A 25,049-nucleotide genomic window follows, 5' to 3' on the forward strand; every position below is an offset into this window, starting at 1 on the left:
GCAATATATATTTGCATGCATAGTGTTGCCATTGTCCTACATTTATTTGGCTGTATGAAAATGGAATGCAAAAGCCTCTAAAAACTTGCTTGACTTGAGCAATCCATCATGTCAGCTTTACTCTTGTCAAAGATACATCATTGTTGCATATCATATGTAGCCCTGCACTTCTGCATCACCTCACAAATGGAATGGAACTTTGACAAGAATAAGAGTAGATGATATCCATTGTGATTTATTTCAGGTCTCTGCGAGCATATTTTCTCACTGCATGGAAACAAATGCCTGGAAATATATTTTTTAAAGAGAAAGGACCATAAGCATGCTTTGATAAGGTCAGGAGAAATGTGAGGCATATTGTAATATGCTCTAAAATACGACAATAAGGAAGACAGATAGCACATGTCGTATATTTTCGTGGCAGAGGATGGTTAGTTTGAGATAAAACAAGACACTTTCATTTCAAGGAGAGCTAATGAAAGAAATGTCTTTTGGCTTGTCCACGTCTTCTGGATTCCTCAGTTGTTATATCAGACAGGAAACAGGCCAATCATTTAAATTAGATTGTAATCGGGCCACAGACCCCATCTGATAAGATTTTAATCCAGGGAGTGAATCGTGGAAGGAGATTATAGACGGATATAATTTGTAGCCAGCGGTTTATAATGTAGTTGTTCGACATTTCAATTGATGACTCCAACATCTATTAGACTTTTAGGGCACATCGTTTCTGCATTATTAGGAGACTGGGGCCATTCTTTTCAGTTATATCCGGCTAAAGTATGTTAAGCTTTTTTTTTTCCTGATTTAATGTGTGAAATCTATACCTATCTATATCTTGTGGCACCTGACAGATTTTAACCTGCCGAAGATGATGGTGCACCTCTACACCAACGACACAAAGTCCATGCTCACTTCCTCCATCACCATTTGTTACACTGCTGCCACTGCTAAAGACAAAGGCAGACTGCAGCGCATCATTCTATTTGTGACTGGCTGCAATCTCCTAACCTGACTTCGCCAGATGCATTGATTCGCATTTGCTCAGCATATCTATCTGGAAACTCTCGTTTGGAGATCTTTTGAGAAGGGGCGAAAATTCTGGTTGCTGATTGGATAAACCATCTGTCTATTACCAACATACAGGCCAAATCAACCAATCAGATCAATGAAGCGTATGGCCTAGAGCTCAGAAAAGTACAAAACAACATGTCGGCAAAGGATATTTTCAGTTTGTGCAACGCAAATTTACATCTAAAAGGCACAATTTCAGGTGCCCGGTCCATATTCTAACAGAAGGATCCAGAGAAAAAAGCGTTAGCAAGCGGCTTGCTCGATAGCTGTGCTCATCTCATCCGCGGATTCCGCCATGTTGTTTACACTGAACAGTTGCTTCTCCTTTTCACACTTAAATCTGCCTCAAAATTTGGTTGGTCGGTCGCTTGGAAAACTTCTCCAAATTTTCTTTGCCGCACGTTACCAGACTGATCTGTGAGTAAAATACAATGGAGCTCGCAAGATCAGGATGGTCTCACAAGGCTACCAATCTCCAGGACCTGTACACCTCCTGGACCCTGAGGCAGACAGGAAAGACTCTGGCAGGGGGCTGTGGTCCATCAGGGCCAAAACCTCATGCCACAAAAACAATTTCTTCTCAATTGTAGTTGGCCTCATCAACAAGGCCTGGGGCCCACACTGACACCAACTCTTACTCTTTTAACACTTTTACTGTGCGCACCTAACACCAAGGCACATTCTTTATACATTACTCTGCAATAAAACCCATTCTGATTCTAACATTTACTTTCTGTCTTTGGTCTCTAAAAACGGAGGTTAACAGGAATCAATACATCATAATTTCTCCACCTTAAAGAAAACGATTTTAGGAGGCAACGTCCTGTTGTCTGGCCTTTCAGGCAGAACATGAACTAGGAAACTATATTACATCGATTTGTCCTCATTGGCTCAGAGTTCAAACTTCAAAGTCTATTAATTACACAACCTTGCAACATCTTATCTTTCCGATCTCATTGTTCGCCGTGTGCCACCTCCGCACTCTCACCTTAGGTGCACACACACACACACAAACATACAAAGGTCATATTTAATTTCATTTAAAAAAAGTTTTTTTACCTTTATTTATTCAGAGGAGAACATTGAGAGCAATGCTCTCATCAGAGCGTTCTTTTTCACACAGTTACACATTTACACCTGGAAGCTGCCCAGCACAACTGAAGGTACAGGTGAGGCCGATGGGAATCCCATTGGATGACAAGTTAAGGGAGGCATCATGGATATCGCAACCTATTTAAACCTGATCTCAAAGAAATAATATGTGAAAAGACCACAACCTCATAACCACACATCACGTGCTGGTGGCACTTAAAATGTTAAAATGACATGCCAGCACCATAGAAACATGCCAATGGAAAGTCAAGTGTGTCAGTCGGGTTCTTCCTCTGGGGACCACGAATGGCTTTACAAAATTTCATGACAATCCATAAAGCACTTCTGCATTTCATTCTGCATCAAAGTAGTGGACCATCTGACAGACCAACATTGCCGTTCCTATAGCCTATCCTTAACAAGGCCAGTGCTGTGCTGTGTGTTTTTAGTCATTTAATTAGAGCGGGATCAACTCAATGAGGCAGAACAGGACTCCAGAAGACTCCCCAATCCCACACCCTAAACTTCTCCCTGAAACCTCAATGTCTTTTTGGTCCAAAGTAATTTATTAAAGTCATTGGCCCCAACACTCATCTCCCTGTTTGATATTTTAGACACTACATCTAGGGAGACCGAGGCTTTCACACCTCTTTGATCACACCATGTTGGTATCATAAAGATATGGAGGGTCATGTGGGTCCAGAGATCGGTGACGCGGAAGCAACATGCAACAATGTTCAATTCCGGATGGTGTGTTCTGTTCTTTCCGTTGTTCTCTAATATCACAAATGTCTGTTGAATAAAGTCTCAAATCCATAAATACAGTCCAAATACATTTAATAACTTACTATATTATTGTTTAAGGGAAAAAAGTAAAAAAGAAGGACATCTCGTCACTCTGCTAGGGTGAAGACAAGCAAATAATCCAGGTTAATAATAACTCACTAATACATTTAAGAACACAGTCATTGTTTAAAAAGGCTATGCAGCATTCATTCAGCCATATCTCTGTTAGAAACTTCAACATAGTGCATCTTGTTAGAATGCTTGTGGAAATAGATGAACCCTTGTCAAACTGTTCACATATCTTCACTGGAATCTGCAAATATGTATTGAGAGCTACTAAAATGACATGAATTGGACATGACAAGATCAGCCCACGTCTTTGCCACAGATCAGATGGCCATGTCACAAACATTTGAATTCAACCTTCTCTTAAACAAAAATGACAGTCTTAAATAAATGAATCTGGTGAGACAAAAGATTTAAACACTTTCCCTCACAACCTGTGAGCATCCTGGGACTATCAGAGTGGGAATCTGGCTGGAGGGCAAGATGAATCTTATCAGCTGCTTAGAAATTCCAGGCTCTGCCTCAGAGCTTGTATCAGTAATTACAATTTATCAGGATTAGAGAGTCAAGGAGCCGATGAAGATCACAGCAGGACTAGAGCCCCTGTCTCGAAAAAGATGTCACTCACTCTGAACACTGAAGTGTGCGACATAGAGAAAAGAATGCAGTGTTTTATTTTTACATGGTTCCACAATTTATTTGCATTTTTGTCCAACTCTCCATGTATACACAATAGTAACACAAATAGCATCATACTGTAAACAATGAGTGAACATACTTTTAGATTATCTTGAATAAAACCCAATAAAATCAGGTCAGAAGTTGGCTGTTCTTTGTTTTATGATGGAAATGTGCCCAGATAACTTGTGAATTAGTTGATCCTGTTATCTAGAATTCTTCAATATCTCACAGTTGGATTTCACATTGACTTAACATTTACCACGTCTTTTTGTAGGCCAAATATTAGAAACAACGCATAAAAGAAACTACTCTAAAAATGTTTGGCAACAGAATCTTTGCAAGGCCACTTGGAGCACTTTCTGCCAAAATGGGTCAAGCATGCTTACATACAATCAGCTGTGTAAATACAATTGTTAAAACACGCAACAACTGTATTTGCACATCCACTAAAGATTATAGAGTTACTGGTAAAATACATTCAGAAGTAGGTCAGATAACACAAGACCAGATCTTCAGTTTGTGGAGGCAGAAAGAGAAACAGCATAAACTCTGGTCAGTGCCAAAATTACCAAGTATTAGAAACTTAATTCTCCATTGGGTTGTATGAATAATGCACTGAAGGATCCATGTCGAAATGATATTAAATGCAAGTGTTCATGGTCCACAAAGATGCTTTACTAGAAACCATGAAGATAAGAAAGTAACACTTTCTTTGAAGATCACATCTATATTGAATTAAAATGTTTCATGACTGCTCTCATAAACACATACTGCTTTCTGATGCATTATATTAACAGTTATAAAACATTATAGATGTGACTTATAATGATTTATAGGTTCTATAGTGCCTTATAAACTAGAGGCTGGCTGATGGGGCTTAAAACACATTATGAAAAACCTATATACTCACCTATACACACCTCAACAAAGGGTATAGGGTATGTAGGAGATAATGCCTGACGAGTTGTCCGTTATTGTGCATTAATCTGACGTGCAACAAGCGACCATGGTCACTTGATTTCTTTATTTATTTTAGTTTTGCAATAAAAATATTATGCTTTTTTTAAAAACAAGAACTTGGTTTCCCTGGTAACACCTGAGGGATTGACTAATGTCTGGAACACCTTCCCTTAAGGTTCTTCTGCAATGGAAATGTTCACTCCCCCAACCTTATATAAGACTTGGCAATGGGATATTTTTCTAGTCCCCTCATCTTAAACAACCCTAGCTGTGAGCCAGAAAGCTAACTCTATGCTAGAAATATTCAAAGTCAATAACACTGTGTACAGATCTGCCCTCCCCATTTATTCCTGATAACTGACACCTTGTCAGGTATTGTCCATTCCTTAGTGGACATCCTGCAGCCATCAGAATGGATTATTCACCCAGAACATGGTATGACATAGTTTGTGTTAAGTACAGTGAAGTACATATTGATTCATTCAGAATAATCCATGCTACACGGCAAGTGATTATTAGGTAAGACATCAAAATATCAATCAACCACGCAAATAAATAAAGTAAAATGTGTCTACTTTAGGAATGTAAACATGTGCCTTTTGAATATTTTGAACATATCATATATGTGTTATGGCTCTATTCCTAAAGCAGATACATTTGAATTACCACACAATGATAACTTATGACGTTGCATGGACTATTATAGCATACTGAGTCCTGACTACAGTTGATTGTTGAGGTGAGTATAGGTAATCATAATGTATTATAAGCTCCATCACTCAACCTCTAGTTTATAACTCATCTAGAGCAACCATAAGACACTTAAACTTATAAATCATTATACCGTTAGTCACATCTATGTTTCTCTGACTGTTGATACGGTACATCAGAAGACATTGTGTGTTCATGAGTATAGGCATAAGGTATTATGAATGTTTTAATCCACTATGAATGCCCCCATAATGTGCTACAGATGTGGCCTTCATAGACAGTGTTATCAAAAAGTCATTACTTTTGTGCATGAGCTAGAGAAATAGACAAAAGGGATGACCCGACTAATTATGTGCTCACAAATATTTAGTATTTGCTGTCTTTCATGTATCGAGCCCTGTCTGTGGTGCAAAAAAATAAAATAAAAAATGAAAACGGAGGAAATAAATAAACTTATTTCTTGTATTTAGATGAAATGGTATAAAATAAATGGTGTGAAAAGAAAATGAAGTATGGCCTCCTTTTGAAACGAGTATATTGGCTCTAAAAATACAGTGAGATCTGGTGGATAATTCCTCATCTCTATTCTTGTATCTGTTTTAGTGATCAGAGCTTTTTTGTTGTGCATGTGATAATGAAAAAATGTATATGAGGTATGAGCTTTATCATGCTGGTATTTGATAATTTGCATTAAAGGTTTGCTCTTGACTCTTAATTCTTGACTGTATTCATCTTCAAAGCAGTCTACCATATTTCAAGACCTAACCCACGATTTGGAGATTGTTTCTTAATTTAGTCCTCAGCTGTTAAGAGTGGGAAATTACTGCATTGTTGTATTGTTAAACTCAAGGCAAGCCTGCTTTTGGTTTTCACATGTACACAACATATGGCATCATCAACAAAACACAATCTGACAGCAACAACTTGCATTACAATTGAAACACTAGAAAAGTCATTCGAAAGGAAAAACAAAACAAAAGTATCAGCACTAACGTAGTGCATAGAACAACTTGTTTATTCTCAGAAATGAAAAAAAGGCTGTTTGTTTACCCAAAAGGCATGTGACATTTTCTTTTACAAAGATCCAGCACTGATGAGACAAAGTCAAATACCAAATGTTCTGTTGTTCTGTCTTTGAATGTCATGAGTGCTGACTGCTGACTCAAGATGTTTTGTCTCCCTCGCGACACAAATATGTGACAAATGATCAGGGGGTCCCTCTGAATCTTGACACACAAACACCTCAAAACCACACCATTGGATCCACTTTGTCTTTGCCTTTTAGGAGTCCTCATGACTTGTGGTTTACAAACTGTGCTGCTCTAACTGTGTTCACACTCCAAGCATTAAAAAAAAGAAACTAGAGGTCCACTTATTTCCTTTGTCTGGAGACCTTGTGTCTCATTTACACCATGTTCAGCTTTGGTTCCTCTTCTTCGGGGAGGAAAGTTGGGCTACATTGCCCTTCAGCAGCAAACCACGTGCAATTGTCGCTTTCTGTCCGCTGCATTTTTGCAATACAATTGGCACCACAGCAAATAATCACCCCAGCTCAAATCGGCCAACAGTCATAAATAATGGACGTTGTCAGTAACAATCTGAACACAGTAAGGGGTCTGTTTGCGGTGGAACGCGTCTTGGTGAGGTATAGCAGCCTGGTTACATATCCATGTCACCATCGTAGGCCAGGGTCAAGGGCTTCTGCTGTGGCGGAGACGTCTTAGTGGTTTTGGACGGCTTACTGAAAAAAATAGAAGAGAAGAAAGAACGAAAAGCTGACAGTGTATCTGACTTAGGAGCACATGGCAGCCCAACTTGATTTCAGTCTTTAAAGAATTCCAATATCTGATAGCAGCTGCACACAGCAGACACAATACTGTGAGGAATATAACTCATACTTGACACGTTTTTTTTTTTTTTTCAAAGAAAGCAGATGACTAGGAATTTGCTTTGCTTCTCAGTGTTCAGTCTGTTCTCATCTACAATATGTGTGGCCCACACCGGCGCTTTTGTTCTTAAGCGTGTGCATATGAGGAATCTATTAAGAAAGCAATAAAGTACATACCAGACCAAGAACGATAATGCAATAATGAAGAGTATTAAGATGAAACCAACGGCAGTCACGGCGTAAACCCACAGCTTTACTCTTCCATCTGTGCAATCAAAAAGCAGTTTTAGTTTGAAATGAACTTAAATCTCCATCTTTAGTTTGGAGATCTTTAAAACGTATATCTCACATTTCAGATTCTCTTTTCAAACATACTGCAACAATTCTACTTCAATTTCTTGCCATTGTTTGCCCACTTTCTTAACAGCATATAATGATGAGACATTGACCTAGAATAGATCCCACCCTTGGCCCAGTGATCCTAAAGCTACAAAGGCATGTTCAAAGTTGAGTGATCTCAGGCACACGGTTGAGCTGTAAAGATGATTTCCATTTCAGTACCTGGGCCAACAGGTCGTAAGGTCCACTCACTGAACAGGTCCTGGGCTTGAGACGGCCCAGGTTTTACTCTCCCAGAGTTGGTTTTCACATCAGCTTTCTTGTTGCTGTCCAACCCCGGGGTTCTTGTGCAGTAGTCCAAGAAGCCGTGCGTGGTCATCACTTCGGTGTAACCCCTCTCACACCCACAAACTCCGCTCTGCATTGGAGGGAGAACATAATTTACAGCCAGCACAAGACGACTGCGATCGTTACTTTGCTGCAAAACACTGCAGACAACCCAGTCTGCCATGTACAGGGACAACTCTGCTTTACGCCACTCCACTAACTTAAAACCATTTCTGCTGCTAATTCAGCTTGATATATCCCGACTCTGACATCAAAACTAAGCTCCTCGGGGGGTAGATTACACCAGCAATTTCCAGATTTGAAAACTGATAAAAAAGAGCCCTAGTGAGGACACACACACACACACACACACACACACACACACACACACACACACACACACACACACACACACACACACACACACACACACACACACACACACACACACACACACACACACACACACACACACACACACACACACACACACACACACCAAATGCAATACACCAAATCACAGCATTAGCTTTTAAGCATTATGGGTTCCACTTTTGATGAATTTTCAAGGCCTGTCATTTGCAATAAGCATCTGAAATGCTATTAAAAAATGTCAATGCTACAATGTTTTTCATCTTCAAATGCAGTTACATGGAGGATACTCTAAGGGGCAGTAAAACTTCAAACTCAGGCTATTCCTTGTCATTTTCATAGCGCCTTGTGTGCAGTTTCCCCCCATCTATGTGTAGTCCCTAACTGACAATAAGCCCACTCTCATTGGTATTAATGTGAATATCCTTTAAATGCCTGTTCTTGACAATTAGACATGTTATGTGTCAAAATGTAAATGTATGTAACTTCCTACCTATAATATGGTAGCAGCAGGAAACAGCAAAAACACAGTGATAATTACACACATCACAGCTGCCTGATCAAAGTTCAATGATCTTACCGGTGTGCAGTGTGAGAAAGGTTTAGTGCACGCGGGGTGGCAGTGTCTGACCGTGGTCGGCCGTTTCTGCGGGAAACACCCCCCTGGAGGAAGACAACAGGTTCTCATGTCTGTTCCTTTACTGTAGCCATTGATCACTAAATTAATGTACTGTCACGTCTGATTAATGGGCTCAGTTGCCTATCAGGGTCCCTGATCAATCTGTGAACATTTTAATTCCAACATGGAAAATTGCATGTCAAAATATCAAAGAGTAATGCCTTGGGCTCTTGCCTTCTCTGCAGAGGGAGGTTATTCCTTCTGGGCTCATATTTGCCAGAAACGCTTCCTTACAGCGATAAGATCACATTCAGCCACTATTTACAGCACATCAAGCTCGCCTCAAGCTTTCATTCCCACAGCGCTATTACCTTTGTTCTATTTCTCTACGCAGGCTTTTCTTTTCTTCCAACAAATACAAATGCATGATTATATTTATATGGATTGAATGCCTCCCAGCTCAGAGTCTGGCTTATTGATTACTTATGTTAAGAGGGAGAGGAGAAATCAATGGTGGCTGTGAGTATGTGCAGATCAAATAAGGCGTTAAATTCAAATAGAACACTACTAAAATTACTCTTTGTTTGTGTTGCTCTGTGAGAGTGAGTCTGTGAGAGACAGACACACTGCATAACCCATATAAAGTATAGTAATATTGCAAATTGAGATTAACAAATGTGAAAGACATCACATCCGTCTGTGTATCCACCCTTCTCACTTGTTTTCCAAATGTTTCAATTTACTCCTGAACCAAGAAGGAAATCCATTTTTAAATGTATTTCTGAACCACCTCCGCCAAAATCACCAGTGTGACAGCTTTCTCAGACGTATGAAAGGACATTCACTTATTGTCACTGCAATGCTCACAAATTCCTTCAAGAGCAACTGAACAATCTGATACTGCAGAACCTACCTATGTGATTGAGACTGAATTGAAAAATGAGACCCTGTGCAGCTATATCCCTTTACACTGATTCTGTGCTGGGGAACAAAAACAGAACTGGGACAGATTCAACCAGAGTCTCCATTAAGACAGACATACACAGATTTTCATGTTTCTAGAAGTGCTTCTGTAAGGTGCCTCAAGGGCGGCAGAGCAACTACTCACCTGTGACATTGACACCATCTGAGCGCTGACACCACACTGCCCTCTCATTGTTACTCCATCCTCCTGTCCTCCACTGGTAACTGTGGCATTTCCCCCCTGCAGCAATGGCACGGAGGAAGAGACAATGCTAATTAGCAGTTTGTCTTGGACATCCAGCTCTGTCAGGTTCCCATGGTTATTATTAACCTACCCTTCTTCTGCTGCCCCACTACTTTATATTACCAGGTAAGGTATATTAGGTTTTTTGTGAGAAGAAAAAGGTGCAATTTCCTCTGAAACAGGGATCCACAAGAAATCTTTGGTGGAAATTGGATGGTAAAAATTGGTTGGAAATGTACAAAAAAACCTGTTATGTTCTATACAGAAGGCTCTTATTATCCTGGGTAGAGCTATGGGGGTATATTGATTTGAAGAGACAGTCAAAGCCACTTGAGCCTAATTTTATGTATTAAAGAAGATCCACACATAGTGTTGAATTTCATGGCAGGATTACAAATAGAAGAAACACCAAAGGCAATTCCTTTGAATACAGTCATTTCTAGATAGAAGGTCCCATATTGTAAAGAGTGAGATTGTCATGTCTTCTTTGATTATAAAGCAGGTTGATGTTTATATATAAATACTGGGAAGGTACCAAAGCACCCAGTTCAACAGAGAGATGCACACAGCCCGCATTCAGAAACTTTGTCTTTAAAACAAGCCGTCAGGACTTCTGTACAGTCGTGATGTCACAACTGTACTATATTTAGGTAGAAAGTGCTGCCACAGTAGCAGTCGTCCCCCAGTCTATACAATCCCGCAGCTAACGACAGATAATATGGATTGGATGCTTTTTTGGGGTTTCAACAATAACCCTTTCTGCACAGAGTTAAAGGTTATATTACAAGTGCTTTCTAAATGGCCAAACCTGTGAAAAATGGCAGCGATTGTAATGTCAAAGTCATCATTACAGCTGTGTCAAAAATTACAAATACACTGTGCAAAGGCTTTCATTAAAGTATCATTTTTTAAAATAGGTCATGAAATGTCACGGCTGCTACATCACTTACCCAGTTTGGAAAGATTGAAAGATTGAGACATTCCATTACAGACTGACACAAGGCAAATGTGTGTATTTCGCAAGGAAATACGGCATGTATTTACTGTATTTGAATCTCCTCTGCAGCTTATGTTTTTAACTTCCATGTTGTGTGTATTTCTTTGATTTTAGTGTTTGATTGTCTCTTTAAATATCCAATAGTTATGACCCCTGCCCTTCCCAGCTCTCTTTGTCTTTTTCTCCAGATACGTGGTTGCAGGTGATCGTTGGTGCCAACAGAAGACCCAGGTGTTCCCAGGCTATAAAGCCCTGGCTGCTACTGACAGTCTCACCCTTTTTCTTCCCTGCAGGCACCTGCTTGGTTATGTTGCAGCTTTAGTTCCTCTTTGGTCCTTTTGTTTACATGTACCCCACAACACTCACACACTGGCAGCGTTTCATTAGTTGTTCGACATGCCCTTGTTCACTTCCCCTCGGGGAATCCCCGCTACCATCCTAAGTATTGCTCCATTTGTCTGAATAACCGAAGTGAACTTAGTGAGATCGACCCTCGGAGGGCTGAAGGAGCAAGTGCACGAGGATGATCACTCTAGAGGTGTATATCACCCACAATGCATTGCAGTAATGCATTTGGTGGAAGAAAATAATCCATGGTTAGGCGACAGTAAACTGCAACCTGAAAAACTTTCTTAAGAAAACCTCATTGACAGCTTGATAATTTACTGAAAAATATAACATTAGTAATTTCTATTAATATTGACTTAATCTGTAGTATTGTTCACCTTGGAAACAATGCTGTTTTTTGCAAGATGTAATAAATCCCAGGAAACAGTTCTGATAAATTACGCTACAGATCACAAATCAAAAATTCATGCAGCTAATTACCAAGTCTCAATGAAATGAAAGTCTGCAGGTGTTTATGATTAATAATAACAGTAATAATAATAAACTGTATTTGTATAGCACTGTTCAAACAAGAAATGCAAAAAGCACTTTTGTATAAGCAAAAAGCACAACATAAACTGATATAGAATGTTATAATTAATAAAAAAAATGAAGATGGAAAATAAAACACACTTGCAGCATAGCTCTAAACCTAGAACTGGTGCTCAGTCCCTCTCACCCTTTTACCCAACGGCTGAGGGTAAGTGAATGAGGGGTTAGTGGAACGACCAATTAAACACAGCAACTGTCCGCTCTCAAGCACACCCATACTGATTTCACTAACCTCCACTCTCCATGTGATTTCTGTATCTTTGTTGTGTATTTAATTCATCTCAGTTTGCTTCATATATCACTTTGTCTTTGGTTGTCCATTTATAGAGAATAAAGGTCAACTTAACAAAAAAAAAAAAAGCTACTTTTTTCTGACCTCCAGTAGTTGGGGTTCTCCCCCAGTGATGTTGAAGTGTACTTGGGGTGTACCCTGTACACTCTGACATCACAGCTGGGTGTGGTCACAGGTGTACAAACCCTTATTAACAGATGGATTTTTTTGTACTAGTGCTTTGTACCAGCAAACTTATATGTTGTCTGTTTGAAATTCACTCGCTTTTTCTGGGCTCACCTTTCATGAAGGAAATATTAATAGGAAAAAATAAATGCTCCACTAAGTTCAGCAGCGAGTCATCAGCTCGGGGTGTCGGTTTGGTGCTGAGCATGAAGCATATACTGGGTTTGTCATAGCTTATAAATGCTTTAACTGCAATGTAGACATCAAGTCATGAATGGCAGCAAACTTCCTATAGCTCAACCAGGAACAAACAGAGGTTTTAGTCATTGGTCCTGAAAGCAAAGAGAGAAACTTTACCAATGTTACAGGATTTTAAACCCTCAAAGTCGGTTAAAAATCTGGGTGTGATTTTTGACTCTGAGCTCTCTTTTATTCCACACATCAAAAATATAACTAAGATAGGTTTTTACCATCTTAAGAATATAGCCGTTTCTCTCTCAGGCCAGCACAGAGATGCTGATGCATGCTTTTAGCTCTTTTCGTTCAGATTATTGTAATGCCCTGCTCTCTGGTCTTCCCAAAAAGAACATGTTCAACTCACAATTACTACAGAACTCAGCTGCACGCATGCTGACGAGGACCATAGGGCGGGAGCACATCACACCAGTTTTAAAATCGCTGCATTTGCTTCCCGTGCACTTCAGGATCGATTTTAAGGTTCCCTTACTAGTTTTTAAAAGTCTTTACGGTCTCAGGCCTTCTTATTTATCTGCAATACTTTTACCCAATGAACCCTGAGGTCCTCCAGTGCTGGCCTTTTAACCATACCAAAAGTAATAACTAAAACACATGGGGAGGCAGCATTCAGTTATTATGGCCACAGATTGTGGAACAGCCTGCCAGAGAACCTCAGGGTCGCAGAGAATGTTGATGTTTTTAAAAAGAGGCTCAAGACCAACTTTTTAACTGACTTGTTGTAATTCTTTCTAATTCCTTTTATGCTGCTTTTATTTCTTATTTTTTGCTATTTCCTTCTATCTTATTTTACTGTTTTAGCCCCTTGGTTTTCCAGTGTTTCCTCCATGGGGGCCTACCACACTGGGAGTTGTTTCTGGTCCACTAATGGGGCTGCTGTCCCGTGTACGGCCCGGGTGGCTTGATAGCTCTACAGGGTGGTGTGGAGCCCCCTGTCTGCCTGGGCTGGGGTGGTCCCTGTGGCGGTGCCCCCCGGCAGTCATGGACCATGATTTCAAAGGTAGATTCTTCCTCACCTCAGATCTCGGTGCCGAGCCATGTCTCCTCAGCAACAGTATGTGTATGTGTGTGGGTGTGTGTGGGCGTGTGTATGGCTATGTATGTGCGTGAGTGTGTATGTCTTTTTGTATCTCTGTGTGTATATTTGTGGGGGTGGGAGGATTGGGTTTTCATGGTGTTTCTTTGTTGTTCATGTTTTGTTTCATTTTTTGTTTTGCTTTTATTTTCTTTAAGTAAAATGAATGAAAAGTGCCATATAAATAAAGATTGGTTTGATTTGAATTCGATGTGGGTTTGTCATAATCAAAAACAGAGAAACTCCAATTAGAAGACCCACAGAGGGAGCGTGACTTAATTATCTGCTCAGGACACTATTAGTCCACTATATCTTTACATAGCAAATATTTGTCTGCTGCAATTGATGTTCTAATTGTCAAGTACAGCCACTTTAAGTACAGCTTTCAAATCAGGTTATATCACCATGTTATATCATCATATTATATATCATTAAAATAAGGGATTCACTCAGTACCTTTACAGGGCTGGGTCTCAAAGACCTGATGTGGGCAGCTGCCTTGGTTCTCCATGACCTGAATGATCACAGCTCTAGAACGAGCTTGGCGACCGGTGGTCTCAAAACTCCTCCCCTCCAGGCAGGTCAGCTGGCAAGAGCTCCAAGACGACCATACAGTCAAATGGCAGTCTCCTGAGTGCAAAAAGAGATAGGCACGGCTAAATCAAGAACACGGTCCGACTTTCTTTTCAGATACTTGAGGGTAGTTAATATTCAGCTTGCTTACACAATTTGAGGGAACATTTTATTGGCTCCCCTGCAAGCTCAAGGAACATTTAAAAGCTATCGCAATAAAATTCAGCACACATGTGTGGCTGATAATGTACCAAATGTACAAAGACAAATTACTCAGACAGCCCAGTGGGTATTCAGAAGTAATAGAGCAACCAGAGTTATAAATTATACAATACAAGTGATAACACCCAATAATGAAACGTGTCTCTTAGAAGAAGCAAATCTCATTTGATTTGGGAAATGTTTTCAGTGGATAAACACTGGATTCTGTGAGTCTATAAATAACACGTCAACACTTGCTTTATTGAAGTTCAAACATTAAAGCAATTCAAACCTTTCTGGCATTTTTACACTTTTCTTTTGTGATCTTAGTTATAAGCGTAAGGCACTCTAAAATGTAAAAGAAATCCATTCCCCGAATTAGCTAGTAGGAGGTTCCACTTCCCATTGCACTTGAACACAGCATTTCTCTCATCGCACGTGTCGGGGAGCATCAGAGGTCAGGCAGGGGGAAGAGGGTGGGACTTTGAATCGCTGCGAGACATGCAAGAAAGGTAAGAATTGCTTTAATATCCTATGTAATCCTTGATAGGGTCAGCTCGTAGTGTCGATATCAAGCGCTGCCAAAGTCCCTAAAAGAAAAGAACCCTCTGATTCTTTTCCCTGAACACCGGTTTAGTGACTGTTGAAATATGATTAGGCACCGTAGTATAATCAGTAGTTCTGGAATTTATGCATACGTCTGTGAATCGTTTGCTATAAGTCTCCAAGGACTGTAAGGTTGTTTTATTATTCTGGCTCCCTGGTAGATAAAAAAAGTCCTTGGAACAGTTCTCTATATTATGTGATGTTCTTTATATTCTTCAAGCTTTTGGTATATGTGTCTATATACATTCATTCTCTACCAAGAACTTTGCTCATCAGATATTTGAATCAAACGATATATTCAAGGCAACTGAGGCTCTTTAAGTTATTCTTTATTAATCTTGGGTAAGAATCATCACGAAGTACAAGTTTTCCACATCAGTGTCTGTAGATTGATGCAGAGCATTACATATACGGATCCACTCTACCAAATCTTCCCACATGCTGCTACGCCTGTGGAAACACGCTGTGGCTAAAGCTGCAGGGTACAGCAACCCACAAACATACACACACATACTGTACATCAAATACATATTGACAACCCCTCCCCTGGCCCAAATATTGTGCCTGCTACTTCCACACCAACAGACGCATGGACACACACACACACACACACACACACACACACACACACACACACACACACACACACACACACACACACACACACACACACACACACACACACACACACACACACACACACACACACACACACACACACGAACACACACACACACACACACACACACACACACACACACACACATTCACACACACATACACTGTGACCTGCTCTGGTCATCAAACACTTCTGATCCTGAGCCAAGGCTCACAGCAAAGGCGGGCTGAGTGATGAATCAAGGCGAGGATCAGAGTGGAGCGTGAGACGGATGAGCAAAAGCAAGCACTGCAAGATGGTGTCTCTTCATAGCAAAAGCTAACAACAGCCTTGCCTGGACAAAGCCATGACAAAGGAGATCAGAGACATCTTTCTGTCACACGATAACGATGGTTTTTGTTTTTCAAAAATGATTAAACAATTATTATTCTTTTACTTGTGTTGCTGGCTTGAACATCAACTAAATGTGCCTAAGAACAATAAAGCTTTATTATTATTATAATTATTATAAGTAGTACATTACATTACAGTACATTATTATTACAGTGACAAGTAAAGCAGGCCATTGCTGTCAGCTGACCGGTAGCCTTCACATTCACACTGTGGCCAAACAATGGATAAAAAAATTATAAAAAACACTGTTCTGCATCATGGTATGTCAATCATCTATGATCTGCTGGCTTCTTGTTGCTGTGGTGATTTTCATAATGATACGAATGACCAGGTACAATAAAAAAAGTGGTAATGCCTCATTCTATAGTCCCTAATTTCCTTGTCAAAATGATTAAAAGCTTAAAAGCACTGTGTGACAGTTTGATTTCAATGTTTCACTAAATGAATGTTTGACAGGGTACATTCTATTTTGTCTATACAATATTTATTTAAATATACTAGAGCCAATGTAAAGGTACAGCCCGCAGGCACAGTACTGGCAGAGTGGTGCACTTTTATAGTTATCCATCACAGAAAACAGCATTCATTCATTTTTCATTACCCTTTATTTAACCAGGAATATTCCGATTGAGATTTAAAATCTCTTTTCCAAGGGAGTCCTGGCCAAGACAGCAGCATAAACATACAAGTTTCACGTTTAAAACCAAAACAACACACAACTAAACACGACACACAACTTAACATGATCAATCAACAAAATAAAACAGCATTAAAAATAAAAAAGCAGATCAGTGCTCAGAGACAATACATGTGCAAATTGTATTTAAAAAGTCCTTAATCCTGCTAATCCAGCATGCATGTGGTTTGATGTGTGCCGCAGACTGCAAACCGTGAATGCAGTAACACTGTTAAGACTGCAAGGGAAACAAGTTCATCTTGACCTTCTTCTAACCCATACTGCCAGAAGTGGCTCTGCTATACAGTGCTGCACTGATACTGCTTTAAGTACATGGACATGCAGGGCTTTTCATTCATGTTTTATTTGTAATCTCTGTGTAATTAGCACCTGATTTACGAAGTCATTATTGACCAGGATATCTTAAATCATGCAGTTGAGTGGTGTAATTTGTCTAAGATTGAAATGCTGTGATGCGTCTTAAACTGAAAAACTGAATCCCCCTTTAGTAGCAACAACTAACATATTATACAATTTGAGAAACTAACATAAAGCTGAATAAAGTCATGAGACTTACTTACAACACTGATGACAATGCAAGTTTATTCACATAGCAAATTTCAGCAACAGGGAAATCCAAAGCACCGTGCATAAAATATTAAAAGGGCATTAAAAACAACTGTATGTTGAGCTCACATAGGAATATTATACAGGGCATGATGCTAAAGTAAGGGAACTACTGTAATACATTCTTAGAATGTTTCAGTACTTCTTAATCACCAAATACTTGCATACTCCCAAGTGGATGCTTACACTGTCCAGTGCAGTAGATCAATATTTATTTGTTGCACATTTGATTGTCAAACTAATACAAAACAATTTAGGGTATGCGGATATCCACACACACGTACACCCTCTGATGATTGGTATAAGTGTTAACAATGGAGTTAACAATGTACGTGATGCAGACGTCACACACTCTCATGCAGTTTTGATAAATTATAGGCCTGTACTGTAACACATCTCCTGCAGATTGCATGACACACACCTTAAATAGGCATAATCAACAGCCAATTACAATTTAGACTAGTTATTGGCGTATTAAATAAGTTAGTATTTATTTGATTGATTATGAGGCACATTTTCTTATTTTTTTAAGATAATTGGGCCAATTGTTTCTCTTTAAAAGCACTGAAAGGTTTAGGACCAAAATACATTTCAGATCTTCTGCTCAGCTATGAATCATCCAGACCTCTCAGATCGTCTGGGACAGGTCTGCTCTGTGTCGCCAGAGTCAGGACTAAACATGGGACAGGTCTGCTCTGTGTCCCCAGAGTCAGGACTAAACATGAGACAGGTCTGCTCTGTGTCCCCAGAGTCAGGACTAAACATGGGACAGGTCTGCTCTGGTTCCCCAGAGTCAGGACTAAACATGGGACAGGTCTGCTTTGTTTCCCCAGAGATAAAACTAAACATGGAGAGGGAGCGTTCAGTTTTTATGCTCCACAAATCTGGAACAAACTCCCAGAAAATTGCAGGTCTGCTGCAACTCTAAGTTCTTTTAAATCAAGACTGAAGACTTTTGTGTTGGCTGCTGCCTTCCAGTAAATATAATAATTTATTAACTGCTTGTACTGCACTATAACTTCTATTACCTGTAACTGACAACTGGAAATTACTTTTCAGAAATGTTCCGATGTTTTAATTATTTTATCTGAATGTCATTTTATATGTGATTGAAATGTAATTTCTTTACAATGCTTTTAGCTTTTACAATGAAGCATTTTTAATTGCCCTGTTGTTGAATCGTGCTATATAAATAAACTTGACTTGACTGTCATTTTACAGGTCTCAAATAAAGTTATCTTAAACTGTGATTATGACTTCAGCAGCGGATTTGGCTGGTAGAGGTCCACCACCTTGTACGTCTAGTATCTGTGGGTGCTAACCATGCTTTTATAACCGACCCAGAACTCCGTGTCTACACTTAGTGCTGCATAATGATGTGCTGCCATCACCTTAAAAATCATTATTCTAAATGAATTATTCATCAATATGGTGCAAAAGGAGAAAATATGGTGAGATAGAATACATTTAATTTGGTTTTGTCATCCCTTCCATTTTTATCACATACTTTTTTTGCAATAAGCAATAAATAGACAATAAATATCATCAAAGCTGTTCTTACTTAAAATTGGTTTAATTCCGTTGTTGTGTATTTGCTGTTGAAAATTATAGAAACAAAAGGTCTCTGAATGCATCCCATCTGTCACACCGCGGTGAGGTTTGTCCTGTCTTTGGGTTTTTTGTCTTGTGAATTTCCTGTTTTATTTTGAAAGATAATTCTCCTCTCGTTCCAGCTCACTTGCCCTTCCTCTTGTGTCACAGGTCTGACGTCATCCCCTGATTCCCGATTGTTTCCACCTGGGGTTCCCTTCCCTCAAGTGTATAAAGTCTGTGTCTTCCCCCTTGTTCCGTGCCAGATTATTTCGTACCTTGTGTCGAATGTATCCAGCGTTTAGCCACAGTCTTGTTCATGCCTTTGAGTTCTTTGTTTCCATGTTCAGGTGTTTGTATTCCTTGTTTTGTCCAAGTAAGTTTTCCATTTTTCTAATTCTCTTGAGACATTTTTTTTCCTCCTGGTTGGAGCGTCCTTGTTTGATTATTTATTTTGTTCACTTTGTTTTTGGTTATTCCTCCCGTACGGAGCAACTTTGTTTTGAGATTTATTTGTTAACTTTGCCTTTTTGTTTTTTTCCTCCTGGACGGAGCGACTTTATTTTGTACTTTGCTTTATAACTGCCGACTCCTGTGCGGAGTGATTTTTTGTTTGTGGCTTTTGTTCTGTGCCACGTTCCTGTCGTCAAGCTAATAAATTCAGTGTTGATCAGCGAACCTTCACATCCTCATTCCTGCCTGGGTCTGACACCATCGCTGTTCAGCGTTTCAGATAGCACAGGAGGATTTTTCACTCTTTATATAATTATGGGTTGATACATAATGTAGTGTAACAAATCAATAGAGTTGTCAAATAATTGATCGCAAAATCTGTCTCTCTTTTAGTTACTCAGTATTGACTTTTGCAGCCTTTATGCTCTTGGTGCTGCATTAAGAAACTAGAATTACTGCCTTGTGGTTGTATGCCTCCACCAATCAATCCAGTTACGGTTTACATCCAAACTGTCTGCACTTAACATATTTTATGTAAGACTTTGAAGGAATTTACTAAAGGTATTAAGTGTATTTTTTGGCCAAACATGTTCAACCCACCAGCACAGAAGATCTATACAATTACCTCAAATTTCAGAATCCAACCGAATGTCGTTATGGCTTTGAATAATGGTCACAAACATGTTTTTGCAGAACATCCTGTTGTCAAAGGGAAGTACACCTTTTTCGATATAAAATGTCATATCTTTATCTGATCCTATTGGTGTGAGGTCACAGTGATCTTGACCTTTGACCTCCAAAATCAGTTTATCCTTCTGTCCAAGTGGACATGTGTGCCAAGAAAATCCCGCCAGGGATTCCCGAGATATCCCGTTTGCAAGAATGGGATGTACAGACAGATGTACAGATAGATGTACAGACAGACGGATAGAGAGACGTACAGACAGACGGATAGACAGATGGATAGACAGACGTACAGACGGATGGACAGACGTGCAGACAAACAGATAAAAAGACATACAGACAGATAGACAGACGTACAAACAGACGGATAGACAGACGCACAGACAGAAGTACAGACTGACATACAGACAGACAGAAGTACAGACAGACGAATAGAAAGACGCACAGACAACCGACGTATAGACAGACGTGCAGACAAACAGATAGAAAGACAGAAAGACATACAGACGGATAGACAGACGCACAGACAGAAGTACAGACTGACATAAGTACAGACAGACGAATAGAAAGACGTAGACATACAGACGTACAGATAGATGTACAGATTGACAGACATAGACGAACGGACAGACAGATGGATATACAGACGGATGGATAGACAGACATACAGACGGATGGATAGACGGACGTACGTATAACCCAAGAATCATAATGCCTTTTGCTACGGCTGTTGCTGCCATGGAGGCAAGAACATATGAACCTTCTTCTGTCCAAGTTCTTTTTCCCCAAGTTGTTATTGGATGAGTTCGACCAGATAATGTAGAGCTAAAAGGGTCATTAGTTCATCGATGACGATTATTGATTTTGCAACAGTTATTTAGCAGCTGAAAATGTCAGCCAATTGGAAGAGGGGACAGTGGACTGGCAGATTCCAGCAAATGAGGTTGCGTTCAAAAACAAGATTATTGATCAAGAAGTAAGTCACCCAGGCTGTATAATCATTGGCATTATGAATTCAAAATGACAACAGTTATACATAATTCAATAACACTTTAGCCTCTGAGTGTCGATATATTGTATTTTAAAAGCCAAGATGTTAATCCAGTATATTGGAGTGCACATTTACCTGGGCAGGGGACGAAGCAGAGCTGCTCCATCTCCTGTTGGATCTGCCGTCTCAGTTTGTCTCCACAAAGCTCCTCGTCCACCGGCTGAGGAGGAGACTCAGGCCAGTCGCCCCGATGGACAACACATGACACATTCCTTCTCCGAAGCCCCTCACCACAGTCTGCACCCTGCATGAACACAAAATATTAATTTGTGTAAGACAATAAGCACTGTAAGAGGAAAGTCATCACAGAAGCGTTTATTTGGCTCAGTTTGATATTATGAACATTTTGGGAAATAATGCTGAGCATGGACTTGCTCCTCTGTCAGAGTAGAATTACTAATAACCAGGTCACACTGGTCTCCATGGAATATTTACTATATAATCTACTGGCTTATTTTTCCAAATTGTGTGAAAAAAATATCAAACATTTTGTCTTGCGATTTTGACTAACATATTATGCTTCAAATTAACAAGGTTAAAGGCACCCTATGGAATTTCTTGTAAACAAGCAAAGTTTATGCTTTAATGCAATGTTACTCTTCGGGAGTGAGTGTGTGTATTACGTGTAAGTCTACCAATGCTTGCTAGCAGTCTGTGTTTCCTGCATAGCGTGAGAAACCAGTGGAGTGCGTATGACATGTGGCTCCATCCAAAGCTTGCTTGATAACACTACTAGTGGTCAAAAACTCGACAGGGTACCTTTAAGAAATGCGGCAGTTATGTGTGATGCAGAGGAAAACTGATAAGGTTAAAAAAACTGGAAACCAGTAGGCACCCTTGGTAAGATATATAATTGTAACCTCCAATCAAGCATTCGTAGTGCAGGTCATACCTCGACAGTGCATGGGGACCAGTCACTCAGCAGCCACTTATAGCAAGGCCTAATGGGACATGGTTTTGTCTGGGTGAGCTGGCTGGGACAGGGCCGACCCTCCTCATGTGCGTCCTGCAGGATTCTCCGGGTGCGCTGAGACTGACCTGCAGAACATAAAGGCAGACACAACGTTCAACAAAAGAGACCATTTGCAAAACTGTAGAGCTATAATGCACTCTTTTTGCCTTTGTATGTATGAATCTCAGATACATTGACACTCAGTGACACTTCTATAATGACAAACTCTGAATAAAGACCAAAAACACTATGGGATTCATAGGACGAAGAGAAGAGGAATAAATCCCTCATTGCACAAACATAACATGGCTGAAATGAATGATGAACCTTATTTAAGAGTAAAAAGAGGCTGCACTTTCTCTTTTGCCCAAGAAAGGTTTTCCTTATGACAAAGAGGAATTAGCCTCATGCATCTATGTCACCACGACACTTTATGCTCAGATCTCATAGTTTCCGACACACCTGTTCTGTTAAAGTGAGCAATCAATAATGGGTGAAAGGTAAAGTTTTGCAAATGGCAACAGTATTAAGGATTGGCGTTTGCCATGATGTAACAGCACACTGTCCAACGAGGTTCAATGAAGGAATGGCCTCCATCAGCCATCCAGTGGAGACAGAAGCTGTGTGTGTTTGTGTTATGCCAGGGGAGATGCGGTTCTCCGTGGGCCCTGAGGCAGACAGCAAAAGGACGTTCAGCACTGCCGTCTCGAAAAAAATCAAACCAAAACATTAGCGCTCCCATGGCATCCTGACAGAACAAGATCCTTGTGTCGTCTGACACAGATTAGACGCAAATCCCTCATCAAGGCTGACAGATGTGTTCCACAATGTGTGAAAATGAACAGAGAGTGGCAGAAACAGAGTTGCAGCAACAGTGACGGAGCAGAGAGAGACAGAGAGCGTTGAGTTTTAAAATCCCACGTTGAAACCCTGTACAAGTGTGAGCTTTTTTGAATGACAACAACAAACTAAAAATTAATGAACTTAAGAAGACACTGTTGAGTCTTTCACTCTGGGAGCTTGGCTTTGGGAAGCTGGAGAAACAATGTATGCATCCAGGTTAAATCATTACCTTTTGTATACTGCCTGAGGTTATAACATTCTCCAAGTGATAATGAACATGCCACAGATTTGTGATTGCTAATTGCTTGCTGTTTGAAATCACGCAGAGGAAGAGCATATATTTTATTTAGGAACACTGAATCATTTATGACGTCCATAAAGGTGAGCTGTATAAAATGTAGTTTAAATGAACCTGCTGTACTCAAAATCTAACCTCATGAAGCTAATTAACAAAACTGGGCATCATTCAGAATGATAAGTGGAAATATTAATATATACATTATTGAAGGGGGAAAAAATCTCATCACACTGTTTCTCTGTATAAAGAGGCTTTGGATTACACACTTGTAAATATTTTAATGCATTTAAATGTATTCATGCACAATTCAACATCTTGGTGAATGCCTGAGTAGAAGGAATAATGAGGCGCTGCACATGTGGTCGGCTCTGTGTCTGTTTATGAGGTTGGCGTTCCCATTGGTTTGAGTTAAGTTTGTTTGCTCATTTGTTTACCTTGGTTACCACAGGTGTGGGAACATTCTGCCCACAGAGACCATTCAGAGAGGATACAGCTGACAGGACAGTCAACCACGCAGCTCTCCGACAGACTCCACTTGTTGATCAGACCGAACTGTAGAAAACAAGAGCAGAGCTGTAAGGAGGGCTAGCTAATTATTTTCACGAACAAGAATGAGGGAGCGCCCACATTTCCATATCTTAAATAGGCTACAGTTCATTTTAGGACGGTGAAGATGGAGCATTTACCATTAAGTTCGCTTTCAAATGTTGCTGAGCTGCATTTTTTGAATTTTTATGAAAGGGAATCACATTGTTAATGTACTTTATACTTAACACAGACACGAAAACATCACAGCCTTTATCCCCATATAATACCCTTCACTCAATAGTGTAAGATGATTCTGGATATATCTGATTTTAACTGCAGGTTGTGCAACAAGACTGATATCCAATTTGCAACCCACCAGTGAAAAATGTTGCAGTAACTACTTGCTAATGCTACTTGCAGCATCTTCAAGACCACCATCTATCTTTGCATGAATTAAGTCAGGGCAATAGAGTTAAGTAATGTTTGGCTTGGTGGCAAACTGCTTAGTGAAACATACAGTAAAGGTGTTGAGAGACACATTTTTTCCACAAAGTGGGCATCAATGGGCTATTAATAATGTATAGCCATTGGGAACAGTAGAGGAAGTCGAGTGCTGCAGCATAAATCAAACTCCCCCCAACTATGTTGACATACAATATTCAAATTTTCATTTGGAACACTTCACTTCCTGTTCAGTCATCCACATTTGCATTGGTTAAGATTTCCAAATACAGGTATATGGTATATGAAAAGAATAAACATTAGACTTCTAAAATGCCAACTTATATCTTCCTGTCCACAGTGAAAAAATACTTACACAATAACTTTATGACTGTCTACACATGTTTTTTTTCTATTAACTATAACAATACAAACATAGCTTCAAACTGCGGCTTGTATTTATGAACTTAAGTTCAGACTGTTGATTGAAAACTTTATTCAAACATTGAAGGCCATTTGGAGCAAGCTCTCATTAATGGCTATCTTTTAAGGACGTCCTGAGTACAACACATAGAAAACAATAAAAGCACATAAAAGCACAGCAGGTTACATATGTCAAGAAATTACACAAAAAAAACAGACCAAGGACATCAATATAAGGGACAATAA

At 39.7% G+C, this 25,049-nt stretch overlaps 1 protein-coding gene across 1 annotated transcript in view; it reads right to left on the reverse strand.

Moving 5' to 3' along the window:
- Window positions 1–7,029: 7,029 nt before the first annotated feature.
- The window catches only part of thsd7ba (thrombospondin, type I, domain containing 7Ba), a gene marked incomplete at both ends in the record, with an annotated part of 152,679 nt that continues 134,659 nt past the window's right edge, over window positions 7,030–25,049 (reverse strand). Inside the window, 9 exons of the mRNA XM_083921867.1 lie at window positions 7,030–7,111; window positions 7,436–7,523; window positions 7,820–8,015; window positions 8,877–8,959; window positions 10,024–10,119; window positions 14,302–14,475; window positions 21,394–21,562; window positions 22,211–22,356; window positions 23,846–23,963. Coding sequence (XP_083777993.1) covers window positions 7,030–7,111; window positions 7,436–7,523; window positions 7,820–8,015; window positions 8,877–8,959; window positions 10,024–10,119; window positions 14,302–14,475; window positions 21,394–21,562; window positions 22,211–22,356; window positions 23,846–23,963 — 1,152 coding nt within the window. The remainder of the gene's footprint in view (window positions 7,112–7,435; window positions 7,524–7,819; window positions 8,016–8,876; window positions 8,960–10,023; window positions 10,120–14,301; window positions 14,476–21,393; window positions 21,563–22,210; window positions 22,357–23,845; window positions 23,964–25,049) is intronic.

This window comes from Echiichthys vipera (assembly GCF_963691815.1).
Source record: "Echiichthys vipera genome assembly, chromosome: 10".
Classification (NCBI taxonomy): Eukaryota; Metazoa; Chordata; class Actinopteri; order Perciformes; family Trachinidae; genus Echiichthys; species Echiichthys vipera.